The sequence below is a fragment of the Crinia signifera genome, chromosome 5, assembly GCF_055691185.1.
Source record: "Crinia signifera chromosome 5, ASM5569118v1, whole genome shotgun sequence".
NCBI classification, from domain to species: domain Eukaryota; kingdom Metazoa; phylum Chordata; class Amphibia; order Anura; family Myobatrachidae; genus Crinia; species Crinia signifera.
This window is the reverse complement of record NC_139221.1, coordinates 293,337,978-293,364,383: the sequence shown is the minus strand read 5'-3', so window position 1 is coordinate 293,364,383 and position 26,406 is coordinate 293,337,978. Positions and strand designations below refer to the sequence as shown.

Sequence of the window (26,406 nt, the reverse complement as noted above, 5' to 3'; positions counted from 1 at the left end):
CTTGAAAGGAAGTCCATTAATAACTAATTTCCTTATGACAGAATGACATCAGGATTCTTTAATAATAAGTGCCAATGACATCAGAACTTACTTCTTACATTAATAGTGCTTACAGCAGTTCACAAAATATAAAATGATGACATATATATTATGGTAGATATTTTTAAGAAGTTGTAGATAAAGTATCTCCATAGGTTGTTGCTTCATTTTGTGAGTCTTATGACAGATAAGCAGTAAGGCTTTTCCCTTATATACAGAAACAGTATACAACAGCTATAACAATGACATGATGTTCCATCCCCAGAGTCTTGTTGTGTGGATGATATGTGCCAGTGGCGTAGTACAGGAGCATTGTGATATTTTGCCAAGGTCTGCAAAGTAATGATCCTTCTATACATCTAAACTTTGACCATAACGCCAAGACCCTTTGTTAATAAACTGAAAATATAACAATATATGATCCCCAATACTTACATACACAGCAAAAACACAAAATCCTGCTGTGAATTTCGTAAATGTATTAAACCAATCACATTTGTCCCAAATAACAGATATTTTATTACATGTCCCCACAGGGCTTCCCCGGAGGGCACAGTTCCCTTGTAAGGATTCCAGAGACAATTTATTGTTGGAGACCTACTGTATAGTCATTATATAATGACGATCGTAGCAGGCCGACTTCTAAACCCCACCAAGTACGCAACTATCATGCAGATCTAGTGGTCAGATACAAATGAGACATAGATAAAATAGGGACATTTCTGCAGACAGATGCGTTACTTTGCTGCCAGTCCTTTGCTGGGGGGGGGGGGGGGGGGGGGGGGAGGCTGATGCATACAGAACACAGAGGCTGCCTGCTTAGGTCGGAGCATAGAGAGACACAAAAATGGCCACTATGATCCTACAGCAGCTTCCAGCAACTATGTGGGTCTACTGTTTTTTACCCCCAGTAAGCAGCAGACCTACATAGCTGCTTTAGTGCACGGAGTGTGGGGTCTGTGCAAAGCTGCTGTAGGACTGTGCAGAGCACAGTGTGCATGCAGAGCACGCTGCAGTGCTGCCCTTAAACTTGTAGAGCAGCACACAGTGCATTTTAGGCAGCACACGCAGAGCACGCTGCGGCTACACTTGCAGAGCAGCACACACACTGCATACTAGGAGGCACTTGCAGAGCGCAGTGCACGTAGCAAGCTCAGGCAGAGCACAGGGCACAAAGCAGCACATGCAGAGCGCAGTGCACACCCACAGGACAGCGCTGTCAGCTGGTGCGGTCACGTGCTGGGGGTGGAAGGTCGCCGCTCACAATGGAGCTGTCGGAGGACTTGCAGAGGGGTTTGCACCGCTTAGCGGACCCGGCCCGCTTTACCCCCAAAGCCTTTAGCGCTCTCCTCCGGGCGGCCTTCCAGAGCCTGAGCCCGGGCCCGGCCGCAGGATCCGCCTTAGGTAAGGGAGGGGGAGGCGGGGAGTGGGGGCAGGGAGATGGCAGGCCCTTTCTGCTGCTGCCTTTGTGCACCCGGGAGCGGCGCATTATCCCCGGCACAGGCTGTGGTGGGCACTGGGCATAGGCCCACACCTGGCAGCGTGATCCCTGCTGCTGGTAACCGTCCGTACACCCGGCGCCGTCACACAGGCAGCCCGGCCTAGTTACTGCTAGGAGAGTGTGGGGGCCCCAGGCTGCTGGTGCGCCAGGTTGGGGGGCACTGTGCACCCCCGGGCCACATACCCGCTGCAAACACTGCACAGAGACTGGGCACTGCAGCCCCCGGCATCATTTATGCAGAAGCAGAACACGTAACTACTGTAGCAAAGTCATTGGCTTCTTACTAATAATGATCCCGTGGATTACATATTGCCCCTATAGAGTACCGATTGCCCCTATACATTACTCAGCCATTCCCCCTATAGAGTACCTATAGATTACTGTCAACCCCCCCCCCCCCCTATAGAGTACCTATTGCCCCTATAGATTAACCATTCCCCTATAGATTACTCTGTGGGTGCCAGTGAGAATACATCACTAATTGTATTTGTACCAGTTGCAACCTTGTGAGGGGGGCCTTCTCGCCTCCATTGTATATATGTTTAATGCTGTTTTGTTCCCAGATTGGGGACTTTTACTAAATCAAATACTATGTATTATTACTATTCCCACCCTGACCCTAACTATGTGGAGTTTCTATATTCTCCATGTGCTTCTGTGGGTCTCCTCCGGGTACTCTGGTTTCCTCCCACAATCCAAAAATATACTGATTGGCTCACATCAAAATTAACCCTTGAATGTCTGTGTGTGCATGTACATGTGGTGGGGAATATATATTGTAAAATCCATTGGAGTAGGGACTGATTGAATGGACATATATTCTCTGTAAAGCTCTTGGGAATATGTATGCACTATATAAATAACAGGTAATAAATCATACCATAATTACTGGTTTTTGGAGGAGTGTTTGCTTTGGTTACTGGAACTTTAGGGGACTGGCTGTTATAATAGGAGGGAGGAGCCGGCTATTTGCTAGGATTAATAGGAGGCTGATGCTTGGAATGGGAAGGGTGGAACTGGCTGTTTGCTAGGATTTTTGTTGAGGACTAGCTACTTTTAGGCTTCAGGGGGCAGGGGCTAAGGGCCGTCTTAACAGCATTGTAGGTCCCAGGCAAAGCAATGCATTTGGGGCCCCTCCATACCCATTTACGGAAAAAATGTAAATAAAAAAATCATAGCACTCCACTCCTGTGGTCCCATGCCATCTCTCCACATGCTTCCATACAGTGAATGGCTGTCAGCATAGCTACTGCAACCCACCAATCAGCATGTTGACAGCAATTTTCTGTTCAGCTGCAGGTTGGGAGGCTAGTTACGTATTCCATGGATGCTGCATGCCAAAATCTGCTCTTTACAGCATTCATGACCAAGAAGCTAAGGAGGCAGAGGCCCACAACCCAATCTGCCACAGCCCGCATGCCCCTAGAATTGGGGGGCCCTTGGTTAGCTGCCCATACCTAAAATTGCTCCACAATGGCTAGCTCATGGGTTCCCAATCTTTTTCTAATCACGGCACCCTAGAGTATCAGAATTTTTCCATGGCACCCCTAGGCCCCAAAAAATATATATCAAATTGAGTAGATTGTGTTTATGTGTGCTTCTTAGGTTCAGTTATGTGGTAAAGGGCAGGATTTGGGTCTGATTGTACACATTTTATGATTGGCAGCCACCAGCACTGGTTTTGTCCAGAAATAATTGATCATAAATAAATCCTGGACGACCAACCCGAGGCACCCCTGCAAGTGTCCCGAGGCACAGTTTGGGAACCACTGTGTTTGCAAGGATCACTGTGTGTTGAATGGTGGTTTTCTTGGATTGCTGGGGGTTGATTGGCTGTTTGCTAAAATAACTGGGGGCACTGGCCTTTTTTGGGGGATTACTGGGTTGTGGGGGCAGCTGTTTGCTAGGATTTCTGGAGGGAATGGTGTTTTGTTACTGGTAATTGGTGTGGGGTCTGTCTGTTTATATTGCTGGGGGAACTGGCAGTGTGCTGGGATTGCTAAGGGGCCTGTAGTGTTTATTTTGAAATTATTTTGTAATAACTAGAACTGGCAGTCTCAATGTTCATTTGTGTACAACTCACCAGCATATGACAATTAGGAACAAACTCAATAACAGTAATAAAGGCTAGACATGTACAAACACACACAGGTTAATGGGCCCTGCTTACTCTAGAATATAATGGGGGGGGGGGTGGCTGTTAGCAATATGAGGACAATTTACTAGGATTATTTACTCTGATCATCATTAATACAGATTCCTGGAATTGCGGTACTGAGTGTATTTGGTGATTATGTGTTTATTATTGTTGCCAAAGCTAGAGTGACTGCTTACAAGAATTAATAGATAATTAATTAAAATTACTACTACAATTCCAAAAATGGCTAGGAATGGGGTGGGGGTGGGGTGTTAACGGGAATAAATTGAAATAGAGGATCTTAAGGTGCGTACACACGTACAGATTATTCTGTCTGATCTATCTGGTTGGAACAAAAACCTGGAAATGTATGGGACGAAATGACAATCAAAAAATTGTTCCCAAACGCTTGAAAACAGACAGTGATCAGTCAGACAAATTGTTTAAATCATTCTGATATAACCAATTTCTCAAAGCATATATTTTTTTCTGTTTTCCTGCATTTGGGTGGAAATTTTTGATTGTCATTTGCTCCCATTCATTTCCAGGTTTTTGTTCCCACCAGATAGATCAGACAGAAAAATCTGTACGTGTGTACGCACCTTAAGAGAATGATAAAGTTCCAGCCAGGTAGCTCATAACTGTCATTTTTCAAACCCAGCCTGTTACTTGACAGTTAAGAACTTATAGGCTGATACAGTATCTCCGTTCACTTTATCACTTCTTCAAGCTTAATAATGGGCCTATGTATTAATATTTGCAGCAAAGTATCATGGTGTATATTTGCATTTTGAATAAAAATCTCCCCACTATGTACTAGTTTACTCCCAGGCACAGTGGCAGCGATACCCACTGTTCCTACAACTTACATCCTCTGCATATTGGAGGATTCTTTCACATTTGTAAAGAGCTCCTCAGACGGAATCAACATTGTGCATGCAAATAAATAATAGGTTATTTCTCTGGTGCTATCCAGGGTATTTTGAAACCGTAATTCCGTATTATAGTATTTTTGTTGGCTAATCCTCCTTACACACCAATATGTTATTTATAAATGAGAGATTGTCCATTTCATATGGCAAGCATAAAATACCAAGTGGTTTTAATAAAAAATATCAGTTTTGTTGAGATATTTAACTCCAATTGGACATACAAATATTCAAATTGCTTCACAATTTACAGACAAAAGAAATAAAATGGTATATCATACATTTTGAAAAAAAAATAGCTGTGTATATAAACAGGCAACAGAAATAAATCATAAACTTCTAAAGGCTTGCTAATTCTGTAATTACATGCACACAGTGCCCGATTCAGGAGAGAAAATGTAAGAGGTGTAAAGGGGTTTTGTGTAAACCACCAGGGCCAAACATAGAGGTCAGATGGTAGTCCCCATTAATAATAATGGGGACTGCAATCTGCTGCTCTGGCCTTTTGTAGAATATATATCTGTTAAATATTTTGCTTTAGGCTGTTAGTACATAGTGCAGTGGTTCCCAAACTGTTTGCCTTGGGTTGGTGGACCAAGATCAATTCATATTATTATTTATGGTCAATGTACCAGGCAAAACCAGTGCTGGTGGCTGCCAATCATAACATATGTGGACAAACAGAAGCAAATTCTGTCCCTCACCAGATAACTGTGACATATAAACACAATGCACTTCATTTAATATTTTTTTTCTGAATTTCTCGATGATAAGCATTTGGCCTAGAGGTGCCTTGAAAATATTTTGATGTTCTAGGGTGCCGTGATTCAAAAAAGTTTGGGAACCACTGAGATAGTGGTTACATATCCTTGCAAAGAAATAAGGATTAAAATGGGCTGAGATTACCTGAAGGATAAAAAAGGGGCAGACTAGATGGGCCAAATGGTTCTTATCTGCCGTCAAATTCTGTTTCTATGTTATTAAATTATGCAGAAACTAATTTCTACATCATTTTTGACCTACTACTAAATAGGCTCCTCAAATGTTTACTGAATTAAGTAACTGTAATTGCTATGATATATAAAAACAGAGGAGACAATGATTTGTAGAATAGGTGGTTTTGCACACACAATAACTACAATTGGGGGTCTACTCACTGTATTATTAATAGTATGGAACTCTAATATGGTGACTACAACTGACTGCAGTCATTACATAGACAGAAAATCCCAAACACGCTTAAGCATTGCTTTATGCCAAAGGGATCCTAATAGAAACATGCAAATAATATACAAGACATGCAAGAAGGTAACCATTGAAAAAGAGATAAAAATGTGAGCAATATATTACCCACCAAGCAGCTCCTAATTGTCATTTTTTAAACACAACCTGTAAAATGTAAAGCATTGGCTTGTACTTTATCTCACAATTTTCTCTCTCTCTCACTGGGCCTTGATAAATACCCCCAAGAATTAAAGAACTAAACATTGCTATGATTAATGCAACTGGAGATCTGAGTATTTACTGAAAGGGCTGAAGCTGAGTACACATCTAAAAATGAATCCTATCTGTCTGTTGGGAACAAAGGTCTGGCATGTACAGTATGGAAGCATAAGAGAATAGAACATTTGATGGCAAACACTGGAAAACAGACAATGATAATTCAAATTGGTTAGATCCATTATATTTAACAAAAGTTTCTGGGGGGAAAAAAATCCAACACTTGGGAGCAAACTGTTGATTGTCATATGCTCCCATACATGACCAGATTTTTGTTTCTACCAGACAGATTGGACAGACCAATCTATCAATTGCTAAAGGAGCTGAATGTGTGAGCTGAAATTGTGCTATGTATGAATGCTACTAAGAATATTATTTACATTAATTGATAGTTTCTCAATATGGTAGCTCTGTGTTGTTTGCTGTTAACTTCCAACACATTAGTGTAAAGCTGGGTACACACCTACAGATTTACCTGGCCAATCTGTCTGGTAATGTGTGGAAGAAAGTTGCATTCAATTATTTGCTCCCCAATGCTGAAAAATAGACAAAAACAATTGTTTGTATTAATGTGTTAAATCAAATGGATTTAATCCATTTGGCTGTACAACCGTTGTCTGTTTTCCAGTGTTTGGGGACAAATGTTCAATTCTCATGCTCCCATAGATTTTTACTCCCACCAGATAGATTGGACAGATAAATCTTAAGGCTTGTACCCAGTTTAAAATTAGAACCAATTTTAAATCGGTTGCTGACTGTATTAGGGGTTTTGGGCAAGAATTGTTGCTAATTGTATGTGTGTGTTAAACCATAGATATGCTAATTATGTGACCTGGATTTAATAAATATTTATTAAGTGTTTATATAGTCTATTATTATAGATATATTTGTGTTGTGTAGATAGCCATAGAGTGATTAGAATGTCTTACAGCTGCAACAGAATATTATCTGTTGGTACATGAGAGTTGTACTCACAAGTTACATGAATAGGTAAAACTTCCAGACACTTTTAGGTGAATTATGTATGCATGGTTACTTACCTCTAGTTTTATAAATATAAGATATGCATTTAGATTTGTCATGACACAAGTCTCACTGTTGATAAAACTGCTTTGTGAATTATTTAAGAAGAGCACACACTATTGAAAATCAAAAAAAAGAATGGCACACACAAAAAAAAAATAATCAAACAATTTCCATTACAGGCATTTGATAGACAGGGTATTTTAGCACGGATTCCAGCGTTGTCTTTATATTCCCTACGTGTTCCTTATGACGTGTGGATGTATGGGAGTGACGTATACAGTATATCCTGTCATGGTGACGCATGCAAAGTAGATCGCATTACAAGAGTACTGTATCTATCTAAAGTATCCACAGATTATTTATTCTTTATATTACAGAGGGAACCAGGGGCAACCCTCCCGCCATTGCTTTAGTTAATTGTAATGTTAGGAGTCCTATGGTAGACAAACAGACTTAAATGCCCAATTCAGTAGCTCAGATCAGGAGCTAGTATTTGGCCAGCTTGCATTGTAACTTCTGATCTTCCTGGCATATAATATACTACTTGGTTATAGTCAGTATGCTGAATTCCAGATCACTTTTGCACACAGTTATAACTCCATTGAATACATATATAATACAAGCGAGGTGAAACGTTCACAAGTGAATATGTGAGCTTCCACACTTCCAGATTAATGCTGAGCACAGATTGCTGGATCTACAATGTTCGTTTTCCGCCGTTTACGTTCAGTAGGGTGTAGCACATTACTGTTTGGGCTGGATATTTGGTCTGAGATACGTATTACAGTCGGGTGTGTTGTTATGTTATAGGTCACACAGAGGCTTTCCTGTTTTCTGTATGTATTTTTGGACAGATCACACTCACAAGTGTACAATGTATCACTTTGTTCCCTCTGCTGGGAGAGCAGCCTTGTGCTGAGCCGAATTTGGGGTACAGCTACTGTTACCCCTGCGTTTGACCTCTAGCCAGCTTTTCAGTCTGAGTGCTGCTGGATCGCTTGGCAGCCCCTCTGCTTTGGCAGGGGAGGGAGCGGTTACTCCTTGGCCCTGTCTCTCCTACTGCTGTTCACTTGATTCTTTATAGTTTCTTCTGGTTTTGTTTGTTTTGAGTGTTGCTGGAAATAAGTTACATTTGCAACATTGTATAGGAAAATGTTGCAAATGTAACCATTTGCCTTCCTTTATCAGTACCTAGCTCCTGGTCTCTTGGCACTGTCACAATGTAGCCCTATGATATCCTAAATACAAATATTGGACAGCGTTCATGTTTCAGATAAAGGGAATGGGCCCCGAAACCTGTATATACAGTATTATATCGATCACTACTTACCGTTGTAAGAAATAATTTAAAATACAAGGCAGTTTATACAGTTGCAGTGGAATTCTGAATTCTTATTGGATGTTTAACACGAGGATATAATAAGGTATCCGTGACCCTTTATACTGGTTTTGTATCTGACATTAGCGTAACCCAAGTGTTAGATATTTTACCTTATGAGGTGTGCTTGTTGCTTTTATATAATTTCTACATATATATCATGTTTATGTTGTTGCAGCTGAGTGCAAGGAAAATCAATAATAATAATAATTATAATATTATGTATGGGCTCATCGCCGGGCCGAATGCGTTCCTCTGTTTTGTATGAACAATTGACATTAAGCGAAATTAAATGGATTGTCTGCAACACTGGCTCATTGACGTATTTATGACGGTCTATAGTAATCGGGTTAATACTGATTTGGATATTGGGTATGGTGTGTCACAATTGAAGTACTTTATATTGGCTTCACTTCCAATCTGCCAGACTGAAGCATCCAGTTGGGCAAGGACAGATATATTTGTTGGGTTTGGTATCTATCCCATGCAGTAACCCACAGAAAGTATCCGTTTATGTATCACTTTCCAAAACGGTTTGTTTCAATAATCTTCACCAGGGTAAAATACATCACGTCGTTCACCTGTGTGTGTGTGTGTGTGTGTGTGTGTGTGTGTGTGTGTGTGTGTGTGTGTATGTATGTATGTATGTGTGTGTGTGTGTGTGTGTGTGTGTATGTATGTATGTATATTATTCTACTATGGGTGCTGTAATTCTTATATTCAGTGTCACTAGTCACACGTTTGTGTTGAATGATTATTGGTAGCAGGGTGCTAATTATTTTCATAATATTTTTTTGATTAATAATAATTAACGCAGCGAGTCCCCCCTGGAGAAGTAGCTCTTACTACTAGTGGGCGGACGTGTGCACTGCATTTCTCCTGTGTAGGAACTCTGTAGCAGACCTACAATACCCCCCTCCTACTGTATATGTTTGGCTGTAAATAGTCGCTCATTAGCGCTGTCCCCCATGTACACTATTCATTTGCCAGCATCTTCCCATCCCTAGTGCGATACTGTAATGCGATTGGGCGGAATATTGATGCGAGAGCTGGCACTGTTTCTTTTAGGAATGAAATGAGATTGCTGTAAAAAATAACGCTCTGCCTGCGAGTTCCTGGTTTCCATTGTTTAAGATAGGCGTGGAGCCTAGCATCATTATTTTATTTGCTATGCATAAATCAATACGTCAACCACAGAGCGTAGCTGTTTAATTGCAGAGGAATTAACAAATTAACCCTTCATAGTCGATCTGCAAAGGAATCCCCTTTCCGAGTCTGATCAAGTTCGATCATGATATTAATAACTGGTTGAACAGGCTGCAAAGGGAAAGCAGAACTTCTTATTCGGGGTGTAACGTCTGGCGTGTGACCCCTTCAGTTCAGCTGCATACTGAGTGTGGCTGCCAGTCCCGAATTAATTATTAGTTGGTCAGTGAAGTTGAGAAAATGCGGATGTGTTTTTAAAGCCATTGTTTCTGTATTGTGAAATGTGCTGTCATTGTGTTTCGTTGCTCTAGATGATAAAGAGCTTCAGCACCTTGCCCCAGCCCAAATAAAAGAGTGTCAGGCTGCAGCCACGACGTGCATACTAGAAGCTGTGAAGCACAATGCAGACAGAGCGGCTCTCAGGTACACCCCTGTACTGTGCTTGGTCTATGGAAGCAAGCTGTCCATTCTGCTGTTAGTGATCTCATCAATGCTCGTTTTTCCTACAGCACTTTCTTGGAAGACTGTAAATTCGACGAGGAAAGGACTGAATATTTCTGGACAGAATACCAGGTCCATACAGTATTTGCTGCTTTTGTCTGGATTGCCAATCTTGTGCAGCTTTGTCTGTGGTTTCCCTATTTATTGTGTTAATTGTCAGTCTCTGCTCTATTCCTAGAAACACAAAGAGTCTTTGGAAACGCTGCTAGAAAAGTGAGTCTGACGTTTCCAGCACAGAAACAGATCTCTTATATAATACTAATAATATGATAGTGTAAAGCAGCTTATTGGGAAGGGTTATGACACATCTGTAAACTGTATTGTTTGGTATCTTACTGTTGTCAGCATAGGCAGGTGCCCTCCACACGTGTTAGATGTTTCCTGGCGGCTGGCATATGAAATAAAGGTGATTGACTTGTACTGTTCTTGCAGTATTTTGTGTTCCCCTGGATGATCAATAACTCAGCTGAGACTTTCTGCTTTACTCTTCAGACCAATCAGCTGCATAAAACCTACCGACCTTCCTACTTTGTCAAATTAAATTTAGAGGTAAATAAAAGCCAGATAAGTCTTCGTGAGAACAGAAAAAAAATATTTTGCAAAATGTGTAGTAAAATATAGTTTTGTTTCTTTTCTTGCTTGTTTCCTAGAACACGGATCCCAGTCAGGACCAAGATCTTAGTTTTAATTGCTCAATAGAACAATTACAGGTATATTGTAATTAGCACTTGTGTTTGGATGTATTTATTTTAATGGTGACGTTTGACAATTATCATTTATTTCCTAATAAAGGTGTAATGGCACTCTGTGTAGGAACTTATGTGAACATCATTAGTCACATCAATGTTTTCTATATGATTCTAGGTGGGCTGCTAATTGTTGCCTATTTTATGTTACCAGTGTGATGTCTGTTTTTATGTCTTCAGGGAGATATGTATCGAAGTGTGGCAAAAGATACAATTGTGAGAAATAAAGCACTAACCAATCAGCTTCTAGTTTACATTTGACGGACTGTTTCAAAAATAAAAATTGGGAGCTCATTGGATCTCACATTATCTTGCACAAGTTTGTCTTCTGCAAAGCTTTGATAAATACCACCTTCAAATATTTCACACTGACAAGGGAGATGATCTAGGGATTAATAATAAGGGGCTTTCATTCTAAGAAATGTACAGGGCAAGAAGTTGTCAGCTTCAATAAATGTTGACTTATGACTTTTAAGTGTCATTTTGCCAGTGGTGAAAAACGTCGCTGGGCTGCATCATTTTTAACAGTTCGCTTTATTTATTTATTTGTTTATTAATTGTAAAGTTTTATATTATTACAATGGTAAAACCAGTGTTTCTTCATTTGTTTACGGCTATTGTGTAAACATTGCAAAGCTAATTGAAATAGTGTCCAGCCACGGAATAGTGCCTCCTGCTTTCCTTACAAATAAGATATTTGTAGTGAAAATCATACATATTATAGATACATTTTTTCTCATTCACCCCGTTAGAGAGGAATGCAGGACCAGAACTCGTGATAATTAGCAAAGAGAGTAGATTTTTACAGTATTAAAGTTCCATCATGAACAAAGTGTGCAGAACGGCAGCAGAGGCCCAAAAGCCTGTTTCAACTGCTCCAATGCAGTGTTCTACCCTGAGGCTATAATATTTGGTAGGATCTGATGCTTTTCCCACAATGATACAGCGGATGAAACCTCTATTTACAAAGACAAAAAGATCATTTAATTGGACGGGTACTTGTATGTAAAATAAATCCTTAGTAATTGTAAAGTGGGATCAGACTTCTTATCTCTATGACGTTGTAACGTATCACCGATCGCTTATGTATTTCTGTACAATTTAATTTGTTTCTTCTACAGGATTTAGTAGGGAAGCTTAAAGATGCAGCCAAGAGTTTGGATAGAGCTTCCCAGATGTGAATTTTGGACCCTCTTGTCGCCATCAGAAGAAATGATGAAACCGTTGTTTAGAGCAAATGTTTATTTTTAACATTCTACGTCATCACAGTAGAAGTTCGTGAAAGAAGGAAGTTGCTGTATAAAGCACTTGTTCGTTATTCCCGACTTTTCATTTGTATTGAGGACAGTAATTTGCTATTAATAAATCTGGCTTCAGAAAATAGTGGAGAATATTTAAGACGGCGCCCTCCCTTACTCCCCTCAAAGACATCATTTATCCCCATACAGATTTATGGTGCCCTGATATTGTATGTCATTTGTCTCTGCTAAATAAATATTATGAAACCAGATTGTGTGGTTTATTTAAAATGTCTTTTACCTAGTCTTTATTATTATGTGAATGGTGCCATATAAATCAGCTACGAAAAGACTTTTGTGGTGTCAGTTTAACTTTTCAGATGCCTGAGGAATTTTCTCTTTCTGCAAAAGAAATGGGTTCGACTGGAAGCTTGTGGATTATGCGTTGGACTCTCTGGCTCTCATCCTTAACTCAATGCAAATACAGAGTTTTGTGTATATGTTTGGACATTTTTATGTTTAATCCTTCCTACACACACAAAACACATTCTTACAATGTGAACAACACCACAAGAAGATTCACTGAACCTGATATCTTATATCGGTGAAGAGTCCAAATTGTACATCATTTGAAATCGAATTCACTTTCCAATTTAGCCAGTTCTAGTGATTATTCTTTGTAAAAATAAATAAAAGGCTGGATGCACATTGGGGAAAAAAAGGGGAAACATCTTAAAAATCATTTCTATTAAGGTTCCCAGAAATAGTACTCATTAAAGCAAGTTATTGTGGTGTATTCTATAGGATTAAGGTCCGGGAACAATGTGGTGAACATAATCTATTCCATAAATAAGAAACTGGTATCGACACAAGTTGATAAATATTCTGATGGGTACTGCTCTGTCTATTCCCTGTATCAGGCTGGTAAGAATGATACTAGATTTTCAAAATAGAGGTGCAAATAATATATACATTTTAAGTAACATTGTAAGAGCAGTGTAATATAAAAAAGTGGTGTTGGTGCAATTGTCGCAAGAGGAATTTGTTGAGGGCATCTTCTGTATATAAGTCCGGGTCTACTGTATGAACCACACTGTACCCGGCCGCCCCCACCCACCTGGACACACATTCCTGCAGCTCCCCCGCCCTTTGCCCGGACCGGGCGGCGCCTTCTCCATCGGGTCACAGACCACCAGCCCGGGGCCTCCCTGCGCCCACCCCATGCACCAGGGGCGTGAGATCCCAGCACACGTGGTTACATATATAGGAGAAAGGGATCTGGGATCCAGTAGAAGAATTTCCTGCAATCGGATAACCAGCTGCACATATCATTAACTGCTGCACCACTGTTAGAAGTACATTGATATAACGTGCACATTGCACATAAAGTGTGACAGCATTATTAATGTTCATCCTATACCATTAAATCAGTATGTATCTGTTGTAAAATATAGCTGCCCAATTATTTTTTTTAATTGACCAGAGTGGGTACGCCCCACATAACCCCTTCGCCCCCATACACACACTATATTATTTTAACGAATTCCTACGTTCTTCATAAAGTTTTGGCCCCCCTTTGATGAAAAGCATATTAATCATTATTTCCCGGACTGCAGCAGCTTTCTATGCATTGCAATGTGAAACCGCGCTCCTGGTGTATTAATATGCATAACTAAATAAAGGCAGCGCTTATACATACTATATATACTGTATAAAGCGACAATCCACTGCCTATAGCGCTGTATCCCTAGTAACAGCGGTGATCCTTGGAGGATTAGAGCACCATGTGCTATGTATGTATATATATATATTTATATATATTTATTAGGTGTGTGTGTGTGTGTGTGTGTGTGTGTGTTTACGCTCCACGTATGGATGGATCAGCCTCTTTTGAGGCTATATACAGATTTACACATTAATCGATCGGTCCTCTGTTATCGTTCCATCTACGAGTTATTACTTGCTTTGCCCCCCGGAGTGAGATACATTTATATTCCTGTGTGATCAGTTCTGTAGGTCCATTCATATAACCTGTATGCATCTCCGCCGATTCATTCGTTATAAACACGTCTCTTCCTAAGGGTAATATCATTGTGTAGGATAAATGACATTTACTGCACAGGAGACACGCGTGGGGGTGATATCGCAGTTTCCTTAGAGAAACCCATAACGTTGTTACATCGTAAGCACACTGCTGCAATCCACGTACGCCTTTCACACCAGGATTCCCGTGTTATATAGGGGCATAGTTGTGTAGCTTCTACCTGATAAATGCCGTAAGTTCTAGGTAATATCTGTAGCTGTCCCTGTACAATACAGCCCCATCCTCTATGGGTACAGCGCAGTGTTCACAGCATGTATGCTATACCGTAATTATTACCGCACACTCATTAGGCACCCTGCTTATTTCATTATCTACTAGTAACTGAATTGTTGCCGCTTGTAAGTTCTAACATATAGGGTATTTCCCCTCTATGATTATATCCCTGTAACTGCCCTCGGTACAGCTATTTGTTTATGTGGCTGAAACTGGAATAAGCAGAACTGTGCCCTATGCTGTGCTCTGTGCTGTGCCTGCCACTGGAGTCAGGGTTATCTGCACAAGTCATGGGGGATACTCTGCACCCCAGGAGCTCACAATCATCTTCCAATGATCTCCTTCTCTGTATACTGACAGTTATAGGAACCCCTCATCTGGTTCTAACGCTATCCCCAGGGATTAAGATCATCACTGTGCGGGGATTACATGTAGCCTTCACTCTGTACACCTACATGTGTATATACAGTATTGGGCATGCAACTATTACGTGGGAATCATTTCGATGCATGTGCGTGTATGTATGTATGTATGTATGTATGTATGTATGTATGTATGTGCGTGTGTGTACATATATATAAATATATACATACACACAAATACACAAATATATATGTATACACACACACACACACACAAAGACACATAAATATATATGTATATGTGTATATATATTTATGGTTGTGTGTATATTATATATATTAAGGCGCAACGGAATATGCTGCGCTTTATAAGAAACTAAATAAATTATATATACATATATATATATACATACATATATATACACACACACTCACACACATACAGAGTGACACAACTGTGTAAGGCGAATGTGGCTGCAGAGTGAGCGCCGGCTGCACTCCCCCTGAGTGTGCAGTGTGAGTGCAGTGTGTACACTAATTCCCAGGCCGCCCTTAAGGAATGAGGCCACGTGACGGCGCGGGGCGGGCGGACTCTGAGCCATTTTGGGGACGGTGTCAGTTTCCAGTGTGCGGCTGCAGCGAGCGGAGTGCACGAGCAGCCCGGAGAGAGGAGAGGCAGAGCGGATCTCCGTGCACGGCCCGGGCAGAGGAGCAGCGGCAGATCAGAGCTAGGACAAAGCGCTGAGGGATGGTGTAACGCAGCCCGGATCCAGCGAGAAGAGGCGGGAGCAGCAGCGGCTCGGTGCGGGGAGAGAGAGAGAGAGAGAGAGAGCGGAGGAAGGAGGCGGTGCGGGGGGATCTCCCACCCCTGGCTGGCTGGAGTAAGAGGGGTGGGGGGAGATGCACGCAGTCCCTGCACTGACAGCGTCTGCAGATCAGCTCAAGATGGCCGCCCCTGGGCTGCTGCTGCTCATCCGCTGAGCGCCCCCCGGACACCGCCGCATTGTCCCCCGGACCCCCCAGCAGCAGGATCAGCCGCTCACGGTACGTACACTGTGGGCCTGGGCGCCCTCCCCGGTGGGGGTTGGAACCTGGTGGCTGTTTGTCTGGTGGACGTAAATAAAGAGGAGGGGGAGTGAAGGGGGTGGGGTGTGAATGCTGGAATTTGGCAAAGGGGGTGTACAGGTAGTTGGGGGGGGGGGGGCGGGCAGAGACTGGCATTGGTAGGTGCACGCAAGAGCGGAGGTGCCATCTCCTGATTGCTCATGTGCTGCCCAATCTGAGTCCTGGTGCTATCCCTCCCAAGCTTTATATTTATGCATGCCCCCTCCCCATCCATTCCGTTTTAGCCCCCGCCCCAAGTGCTTCATGTCACCAGCCTCCCCCCCAGACCACCACCACAACTGCCCCTGTTCCTTGTAAACCTCTCCCACCTTCACCCCACTTCTCCATGTCACCCCCTTCCCCCTCTGTGTATGGCTGCAGCATGGTTTACTGGACTATTAGAGCCAGAAACAGGTCTGGTAATGCCAGTGGGGACTCATTGTGCCATCTGGCTGGGATAAATTATAGCGACCATAGATTATATAATAGTGCGTATAGAATATTTCCTAGCTGGTACAATTGATGCATGCACTTGGCTGACTTGTGGTTGTATATTCTAGTGTGTACAGTTGTCACTTGGTGCACACCATCCTTTGTACTGTGTATTATTGGCTGGCTCAGCCCTGCTGCTTGGGGTGCTGGGCTGGTTACAGTAAATCACAATTGCCAGCTAGCTAGCCTCCCCCAGGTTGTTAACGCTACGCCAGATATTAATGCTTAGATGCATTTAACGCCTGGACCCAGTATTCAACGTCTGTGAAAATGAAGCAGCTTTGATTAAACAACCCCAGAGCGCAAATAAGGTTGGATGCCGTTCTGATACTTTACTTTACATAATGAGCCACAAAAGGGATGAGCTGGAGAACAATAATTGACAAGAGAAGTCGTGGAATCTCCCGTTCCAGCTCATCATTCAGTTTCTAAATGTGATCACTAAGCATATGCTGGAGGTAGCACACTTGTATTTGTCGGGGGTTGAAACATAATCTGACTGGAATGAGTGCTGCTCAGCATAAACTCACACTCCATTCAGCTCTCTCTGTGGGCTGAGCATTTTCCCAGTAAAAAATATACATTCGGAATGTATGCAGTGTTTCAGCTTTTGCAGATTATTAAATGTAATTCTTTCTTATCTCTTAGTGTGCAGCCTGGAAGCACTGGTATATTGCTCAATAAACTAGCCGTGCCATGTCTATATAGCAGGAACTCTGGCAATAACTGTTTGTGTCAATGATATATTTCATGGTTGTACAAATCTCCTTGCACATTAACCCTTCTACGTAGTGAAGCCATTATTCTGTTTTTCCTGTGGTAGTTGACTTGATCATCTCACATTGACAGGCCTGTAACAAGCATTGCTACAGTTGCACTTTAGCAGGTTTCTATGCTTCAGTGTTTTTATTTTTGTAGAATGTGTTTCTTTTTGGTTTGTTTTGGTAACTGGTAACACTTTGGTAACATTGGCTGACCTATTCCCCTTTATATTGTCTTAACATGTTTGGTGAGCTACATTTATAATATTGATTGGGACCAGCCTTACATGTGATACATTTGGATTGTTTAGATCACCTTTGAATTAAACTTTATCGTATTGATCAATATTTTTTTATTTTACCGCTGGTAGCAAGCTTTTCTAATCTGCCGACATAGCTATGGTGTATTCTTGGACCTATGGAATATCTAAAAAGTGATTAAAGTAGCAGCAGTGATTTAATTGGTAGCTGTGTTCTAGATGGGAGAAGTTCATTATTTGAAGTGGTCGGTTGGTAGCATGTATGATCATATAATGGGATGCCTGAATTGTCCCATTAATCCTGCGGTAATGACACTTGGTGAATACCTTGCCATTACCTCTACACTTTTCCTGGCATTCCTTAAGATTTGTTTGTCATAGTTGGGTACAATAACAGACTGTATGATTGCAGTTATCTGTGTGGGTGCAAATGCCACTTCTGGCCAAATCCTGCCAAGGTCCCAGTAAATGGGCAATTTCCGATGGTAAATCCAAGTATTAGTTGTCCAGGATGTGTATATACATGAGACAGAAGACTTAATATTCGGGGCAATGTTTCGTGTCTCTCTTTGACATTTGAATGATGGAAACCAGATGTGTACGGATTTAGCTATAGAAATGTAATATGCCCACCCGTGAATTGGAAACATAACTTAAATGTTAATTTCCCGGGTTGTGTTTGCCAACGCAGCCTTAGCATAGTCTTGGCATAAAGTTGTCACTGACTTGTGGGACTGTGCATTGCCCATATGCTGATATTGTGCTGCTCACAGTACAGAGAGACTATAAAATACTGCGCTAAGTCAAACTACCTGCTCACCTTACAGAATTCGGGGAACCTGCTATCTTGCTAGGACTCCCTTTAGTTTATTTTCTTACTATATTTTTGTCCCGGCTTTTCCCATATGACACATTAGAAGAGTTCCCCTTTTATTGCGCTTTTTCCTAACCTTTTCCATTCTTTGCGTAAACTTTGATTCATGAGTGTTTTCCATGGCCATCCAATAGTCTGTTGCGCAAATCTGCGTTCCACGCAGGTCCATCCCCGACCTTGGGTCCTGAGGGGGGGGGGGGGGTATCCTCATTGGAATTGTAGTCCATTATGCTTTATTATACACTAATATTTATATAGTGTTTGGTGAGGTAGGGAGTTTCTTATGGATGCTCTTTTTTATTGCAATAAAGAAAATGAGCAACGTGCACATTTTAACTAATCAAAACGGAATGAATGAAAGAACTATTGCCTGGCCGGGTCGCCCTATGTTACTTTAGCCTTGTGTATCGGGAGGGTGGAGGCTTCTGTGTGACCCTAGCTCTTGGTGTGGTTTCTCTCCTTCCTTCCCTCCCTCTCAGCTCTTTGTCTCTTCCCTGGACTGCACTGGGCGCCTCTCAGTTCTCCCTTTTCCTCCTGTCCAGTTCTTTCCTTCTCCTGCTCTCTAGTGCTCACCTCCTCCGCCTCCTGCACTCCACAGCGCTTCACTGCATTAGTTTACTGGATCCCCCCGTGTATTCCTAGCAGGGGTAACCCCCAATCGGATCACTGCTCTTCCTCTTATTACTGTTCTCCTCTTGCCATGTTCCATTCCTGTTCTGCATGTACCTGCTTCCTCTCGACTGTGGTAGAAGGACGCGGTGGCTCTCGAATATCTCATGTGAGTTTATGATTATAATTACGGATACTCATCTACTTGGCTGTATGTCACTGCTCACCTATGGGATCCAGTGCTCCATGTGACTTGATTGCACACGTGGATCTTTCCCTTGCTTGCCCCTTTGCCTTCGCCATGTACCCAGAGAGATTATTTATCTGGCTCATTGTAGGTGCATTTTGACTTGACTGGGTGCTTCAGGTTATTTGGTTTGCCCTCTATCGAAAGTGGGTAGAAGAGAAAGGGTTAAAGTATACAACTCCGCCCCCCCTGCCCCTTCAGTACCCCCAGGTGACTTTCCCCCAGCACCTCGTGTGACTCCACTGCTGGGTCTCTTCCCCATCTCCAGGCGGTGGCAGGATGCCAAGTGTAAGTGCAGGTTGCTATAGTAACGGAAGGATTGCAGCCTGGGCACCAGCACAAGGCAATGTGCTTCTTTTTATCAATAAAATAGTCTGTCTCCCTGGCTGGCAGCTCCCGATCACTGCTTATTTTACCCCACCATTGAATTGGGGGTCTCCTGTTAATTATCCTAATTTATTTAGTAGTATAGCAATATTATATAATGTGGAATTATATTCTACCTTGTGGGCCCCCTGTATAAAGTAACAGGTAAGCCCCAGCTGCCCGTTTTAGGACATGTCCGTAATGAAGTGTCGGGTGCTCTTCAGGAGCTGTGGATTTCCACTCGCCATCACACGGAGTTGCTATGTGATATGAGACTGCTATCCCCACTTGCTTTGACGTTCTTGGCAGAAATGGCTGGTTGTGCAACATCCATTTATTGCTGTGGAATATATATTTATTTATGAACAGTTATTTCTAAATCGCCAACGTGTTCTGTTACCTTTCACAAACTGTAATGATATAAGACCCGGTAATAGCCCAATGGATTGTATATCTATATGCACATTTGATGATGAGTATGTCAGACTTGGTGACAGCCTCTAATGCATCGGGTGTGTCAGTAGTTTCTCTTCCTTGTTTATTTGTACACATCATCCAGACAACCACTGTCCATGTGCATCGCTACAAAGTTGTCATCTGTTAATTATCAACTGTATTTCTTCCAGGGAGCCCCATTGTACAGCAGCCATGCATCGCACAACTAGGATTAAAATTACCGAGCTAAACCCCCACCTCATGTGTGTGCTCTGTGGTGGATACTTCATAGATGCTACGACTATCATTGAGTGTCTCCATTCCTGTAAGTAGTCAGCTTCTTTATGTCGTATACTCTGCCATCTAGAATTCCATGTTCGCTTTAAATAGTGCCTCAGGCCATTATTGTTGTATAAGTGTGCTCCGGTCTATCGTGTTCTTGGTTCATCTATTATGTTCAGCCAACCCCTTTAAATCCTGATTTCCCCCTCCCTCTCTCTCCCACTACGTGTTTCGGTAACGACCTCTCTTGCTTTCATTGTCCATAGTCTGTAAAACCTGTATTGTTCGCTATTTGGAGACCAGCAAATACTGCCCTATCTGTGATGTCCAAGTGCACAAAACGAGACCCCTGCTGAATATAAGGTATGTCAGACTGTCATAAAACTTGCCCTTGATGTTTGGAGAAGGTGCTGGCCTCTCAAGCTTATACTGTTCCCCCCAATATTGAACCGTGAAGGTTAAGAATATTATTGTTACTGTCCAGGTTCTTGTGAAGCGTTCAGAAATAGTCCTGTTCCGATGTCCTCCATAAGGTTACTCAGTCTGGTTTTCCCTTTTTCTGATCACTTACAGGGCAGACAAAACCCTTCAAGATATTGTGTACAAGCTGGTGCCTGGCCTTTTTAAAAGTATGTAGTTATCTGGTCGATTGTTTGGTGTCACATAGATCAGTGAGGTAGCCAATGCTAAATCTGCGTGTGTGTTTTGCAGATGAAATGAAACGAAGACGAGACTTTTATGCAGATCATCCTTCTGCAGATGGTAAAACATTCTAAATATAGTGTCTGGGTTATTTACATGATTCTATACCATGGTTGCCTCTTTGTGACTGGTGCTTTCTTGTCTACTTTTCTTTATCCTGATGTGTCCATTTCATCTGCGTTCTAATCTCATTAATATTTGCATGTTTTTTGAGAATTCTGATTCTGTATTAGATTGCATGTTGTGTGTTTAATCCGTGTGTGCCTGTTGGATTTATCTAGAACTATACTCCATTTCCACTGTGCTGCTCAGGTGTCTGGCCACTACTGATGCTTTTTCTCCCTGTACATTTAGCGTCAAATGGCTCTAATGAAGACAGGGGAGAGGTTGCAGATGAGGACAAGAGGATAATTACAGATGATGAGATTATCAGTTTATCCATTGAGTTCTTTGAGCAGACCAGGCAAGTTTTGTTTGTTTGTGGGCCCCCATTGCTTCTTATTACTCAAGTTCAGGAATAAATATAGTCTGCTGGGTTTATTCTTTAGGGTGGATCGTAAAGGAAACCGAGAGAAGGAGAAATCAAAGGAAGAGGTAACTTTCTACTCCAATTCATTTCGAGGCTTGAGTCAGATAATTATCTCAGTGAAACTGAGCCTCATGGGGGGCTGTGATCGGTTCCTAACTGGAAAACAGTAATGTCAAATGATGTTTCAATAAGCAAGGGAGTTCGGTAACCGTTAATCACGCAGACGTGACGTCCTACCCTTGTGCTCCCGATTATCTCTGAGTACGTCTATAGTGATGCCCCACTTGTATTTCGCATCCTACAACAGTGCTTTTCTAACCACTGTAAATTACAAATTTCCACATAAACCTTTCTTTCTTCAAACAATGGCCCTTTCTCCCCGGCGTGTTAACCCGTAGTAACCTGGCTGCAGATGACTTTTCTGTTGGTTGCAGTAACTCTTGCTTGACAGCCTGTAGCACCTCCTGGGGCCCTGCGGGTTCAGCAACATACAGTCATCTATTGAACATCTTTCTCTCCGCCACACACTGTAATTAGACGCTTTATGCCGATCCTGTCATCTAGAAAATGGTAGGCTTCCTGCCATATACGTTGCACCTCCTTGAGCCTCTTGGTTTGTGATGATCTTTTAAATAAAACATATACAGCGAACAAGAAGTATTGTATAGTATTTGTGCACAGGTGTGATAACGCCATAGCTAGCATGTAGGCAAGGGTGGGGTGATTGGTGTGTTCTCACACCTACCTGCATTTTCAGGCTAATGATAAGAGGTACCTGCGATGCCCCGCTGCTATGACCGTGATGCATCTACGCAAGTTTCTAAGAAGCAAAATGGATATACCTAGTAACTTCCAGGTAATGTGCCATTGCTACAGTACCAAGAGATCCTCTGCCTCATCCAATGCTTTGCTCCATGTCTTGCTGGTCTGGGAATAGCTGATGTTTAATGTTATGTTTCCACTGTGATACTGGACCGTTGAGTTGGTTACTGTGTATATTGCATTGCTGTCTCTTTAAAGGTGTAAGCAATTGTGTCTGTACCCTAGATCGATGTCATGTATGAGGAGGAACCGCTAAAAGACTATTACACTTTAATGGACATTGCTTACATCTACACGTGGAGAAGGGTAAGCATCTGATAGTAGAGGTTGTTTGTGTGGGTTGTGGAAATGTCATTGACAAATCTGATTTGTGTATGTATGTTACACCCCCCCACAGAACGGGCCACTTCCATTGAAGTACCGGGTGAGACCCACTTGCAAGAGGATGAAGATCAGCCATCCTGCCGGCAGAATGAATAACATGAGTGGGGACTTGGAAAGTGACTCTGGCAGCGATAAAGCAGGAAGCCCAGCGGGAGGGCCTTCCACTTCCTCCTGTATGCCAAGCCCTAACACCCCTGTGCAGTCCCCACACCCGCAGTTCCCTCATATTTCCACTACCATGAATGGGACAAGCTCCACTTCCAACAGCAACCACCAGAACCCTTTCACCAACAGAGTAAGGAAGATGTCACTAAATGGATCATCTGCTACATCATCTGGGTGAAAAGGCATCTGGAGCAACCCCTATTTTCTAGATTTTTGCCATTGCAAGCTTTGTAGATGCTGATAATTGTAACTTTGTCCAAATTGCTTAATTTGTAGTGAAAACTCTACATGGCCATGGCAGGGTGAACGTGCTACTTGGATAGTTTGGTGAAGTCAAGAAGGAGCATCAATTGTATCTTATTCATAATCGTTGGAAATGACGGAGCCTAGTAATAGGGACATGCTGGATATATTGGAATATAAATCAAATGGATATAAAACGTGGATATAAATTCAGCCAGACGCACAATGTGGAAAGCGATTTCTCAAAGGAGTAGACCTTTATTGGATATACAGTATGTTGCTTCTGGACCTATGGGTTATTTTTCCTGCTTTGAGATTTGATGGACTGTTCTGGATTGAAGTTTAAGTGTTGGGAAACTTTTTATATACTCTGGATTAAGGAAAACATTTTTTTTTTCTTTTGGAGGTGTTATAATGACCGGTGAAAACAGTCTAACCATTGCCTTTGGATTGGGGGTGACCTTGGATATAGCTTTATCTCCAGACAAACTGCTTCACCACAATATTTCTTGTCAAAATGCTGTTTTGTGGACTGTAAGAGAGTGCCCTGTCATCTTCTCAAATCCAAGTGCTTTATCATTCAACTGAAAGGAAAATACATAGACTTCTCTATGTAGCCATTCACTGTGAATAGTGATTTATTGCTTTCGCTTTTTTTTTTTTTTTTTTACTTTTGTTTTATGGTAATATTTTCTTCCCTTCACCCATTTGGCAACAAAGCTAGTTCACACGTTGCTGCACAGAATCGATCAAAATTAAAGTTTCAATATATATCTATATTTTTTATTTTACAATCTTTTGTCTAAAAGCGGGTATCACCGTTTATTTTACTGACTTGTTTAAGTGATTCGCTTTTGTAAGAATCATTTGGCATTATGCTGGTTGTAAAATGCCATATTGGTATATGACATAACAGGAAGACAGAGACAGTATTGTATGATATATTTATAAATATTATAATGAAGATTTTTGTGTTTCCTGTAATCAAATGATTTTCACTCATCTACTGACCCCCCCCCCCCCCCCCAAAAAAAAAAAAAGTGCTGCCCAGCTTCAAATAGCACAGGCCATAGCATCAAGAGGAGTATGGTTTCTTTTGGACCCTTTCACACCTGTCATACAGCCATGCAATAAATGGTACTGCAACTTTTTTTTATATTCTAACACCGTCTATAGATTGCTGTGTTGTGTTTTATTGTGTGTGTGTGTGGTGATGGGGGGAGGGGGCAGAACCGGGTTATTTTATCCAGACACTAGACTGATCTACTGCGGTGTGGTTGCTCTCTCAAAACACCACAGACCGTTGAATAAGCTGTCCTTGCTAAACTTTAGAAGATGCCATGAATCTTGAGAGCCCCAACACCCCCCCCCCCCCACACACACACCCCAACCGCTTCCCCTCTGTCCCTTCTTTTTCTTCCTATTTGCCTTTCCTCAACTTCTGTACACTTTTTTTTTTCCCCTCTTAAGATTAATGTTCGTATTGAAACAAAAAGTGGCTAATCATTTCACTGTCTCCAGAAGAAGCACAAGTCTATTGCTTTGTATTGCTTATAGTTATTAAATCATTACTTTTGCGTATAAATTTAATATTTTTATTTCTTTGTAATTTTTCATGTCTTATACCGAAGGCACTATAGCCATCTGCTGACTGTGACTGCGAGGTGTTTGTTGCATTTTAGACACTAGCATACATATTGAAACAATTTATGTAGCATTTACTTTTGTAGCAACTGATTGTTAAAGAACAAGAAGTATTGGTCACATTGGCTTTATGGTATGAAGCTGCCCCAGCACCACAGTAAAAGCTGTGAAAGTACATGTCTCATGGATAGGAGGTTTATACGTGAAATCGGTAATGTCCCATTATTTATGTGCCAAAATGTAGAGTAAAGTAGACTTGCGTGCCTTATCGACTCGGCATCAAAGCCCTGGGGCTGTCTATTTGTGGCTTCACTGACAGGCCTTGTAATGTCATTTTACAGCAATGCTATATAAAAATACCGGTGTCCTGTCACTGTTTATCATTTCTTGATTGCTTTGAAACGGAATCTGTTTTATAACTTCTGTATTTCAACTGTTGATAAACTTTGTATTGGATGTCATGATGTATTTGGCTGTGATTTCGCATGGTTGGTATGGGGAGAGTATTACACTATTTGACACGGCATTGTACTGCAGAAATGGAGATGACCCCTTATTAATGAGCACAAGAAATAATTACACCAGACCTAATCAACGTCACCATGTACAGAAGATGAGCGCTACATTTGAAGACAATGATGCTGTTTTTCGCAATAAAGTTGACCTGGGCTCCTTTTCACATTATTTATTCCCCAAGCAAATGTACTCTCCTTTTGCTAATGTTTCTTTACCCTAACAGCCTAATTGTTCAGAAAACTCAAAGGTTTGTTTGAACTGCCGCAATGTTACTTGAACTAGCGATAGGAACCTATTTGTCAACGTTTAAACGATTGGTAAAGTATATGGCAGCCCATTGGTATGGACAGAGTCGAGTGTTGCTGCACATTAATACTATCGCAATTCATCTGGGGGAGGGGGGATTCTAAATCATTGTTCCTTTACCCATAGAAAACTAGTGACTTTTTCCTCTTCCACACAGTTTTGGTTTCTATGGACTGTACAGGAGATAAATAACTCGAATTATTTTGCTGTGTTATTGTTAACTTTTACAGGTTAAATGTATGGGTTTCTAAATAAGCTCTTGGCATAAAACGAGAGAGAGTATAAAATAGTGTGTGTGTATATATGTTATATAATATACATTGACCCTAAATTAGTGGGGAAAGTCTAAATCACACTTTATGAAATGGGGGCATAGTTTTGGCCTCTGTTTCTAACATTGTGGTCAGAGTAGACATTTTTGATGTGTGTGTGTGTGTGTGTGTGTGTGTGTGTGTAGCTAGCTGATAAAGATGTGCCAGAGTGTTGTATTCCCCCAAAATTATCTTTGAAGAATGTCATCTTTGTCGCTGGATACACGTAGGATTGGTCGTTAATGGTGCTGTGAAATATGATCTAGGGGGCTAATGCTGATTTAGAATCGAGAGAGAGAGAGAATGTGAACATGATCACGATATAATCATGATGGGATCATTGTTTCCCCCCCCCCCCCCCCCCCCCCCTTAAGGCAGCTGATCGCTGCTGCTCAGATTTGCATCGTGTATGGCCGCGGGCGCAGCCAGAGGTGGAGGTCCGTTCTCATTTAAAGGTCCTGTCTCTCCGACATC

At 41.8% G+C, this 26,406-nt stretch overlaps 1 protein-coding gene and 1 long non-coding RNA gene across 6 annotated transcripts in view; one reads left to right on the top strand and one right to left on the bottom strand.

Moving 5' to 3' along the window:
- The window catches only part of LOC146081204 (uncharacterized), a 211,431-nt gene that overhangs the window by 169,478 nt on the left and 15,547 nt on the right, over positions 1 to 26,406 (bottom strand). The window lies entirely within an intron of this gene.
- BMI1 (BMI1 proto-oncogene, polycomb ring finger) lies at positions 1,142 to 24,515 on the top strand. The gene is made up of 17 exons (XM_083186459.1): positions 1,142 to 1,443; positions 10,028 to 10,139; positions 10,226 to 10,289; positions 10,396 to 10,430; positions 10,563 to 10,623; positions 10,710 to 10,766; positions 10,868 to 10,927; positions 12,085 to 12,140; positions 20,220 to 20,353; positions 20,577 to 20,673; positions 20,884 to 20,939; positions 21,022 to 21,072; positions 21,367 to 21,475; positions 21,561 to 21,606; positions 22,299 to 22,397; positions 22,589 to 22,669; positions 22,761 to 24,515. Exons 1-17 carry the CDS (start codon positions 1,305 to 1,307, stop codon positions 23,088 to 23,090), a joined length of 1,587 nt encoding a protein of 528 aa, XP_083042585.1. The 5' UTR covers positions 1,142 to 1,304; the 3' UTR covers positions 23,091 to 24,515.

Bases quoted from the DNA above. Each gene is read 5' to 3' on its own strand.
- BMI1 (XM_083186459.1), top strand. From the start codon at position 1,305: ATGGAGCTGTCGGAGGACTTGCAGAGGGGTTTGCACCGCTTAGCGGAC. The intron at 20,674-20,883 runs GTATGTCAGACT...GATCACTTACAG, and splicing joins AGACCCCTGCTGAATATAAG to GGCAGACAAAACCCTTCAAG. The intron at 21,073-21,366 runs GTAAAACATTCT...CTGTACATTTAG, and splicing joins AGATCATCCTTCTGCAGATG to CGTCAAATGGCTCTAATGAA.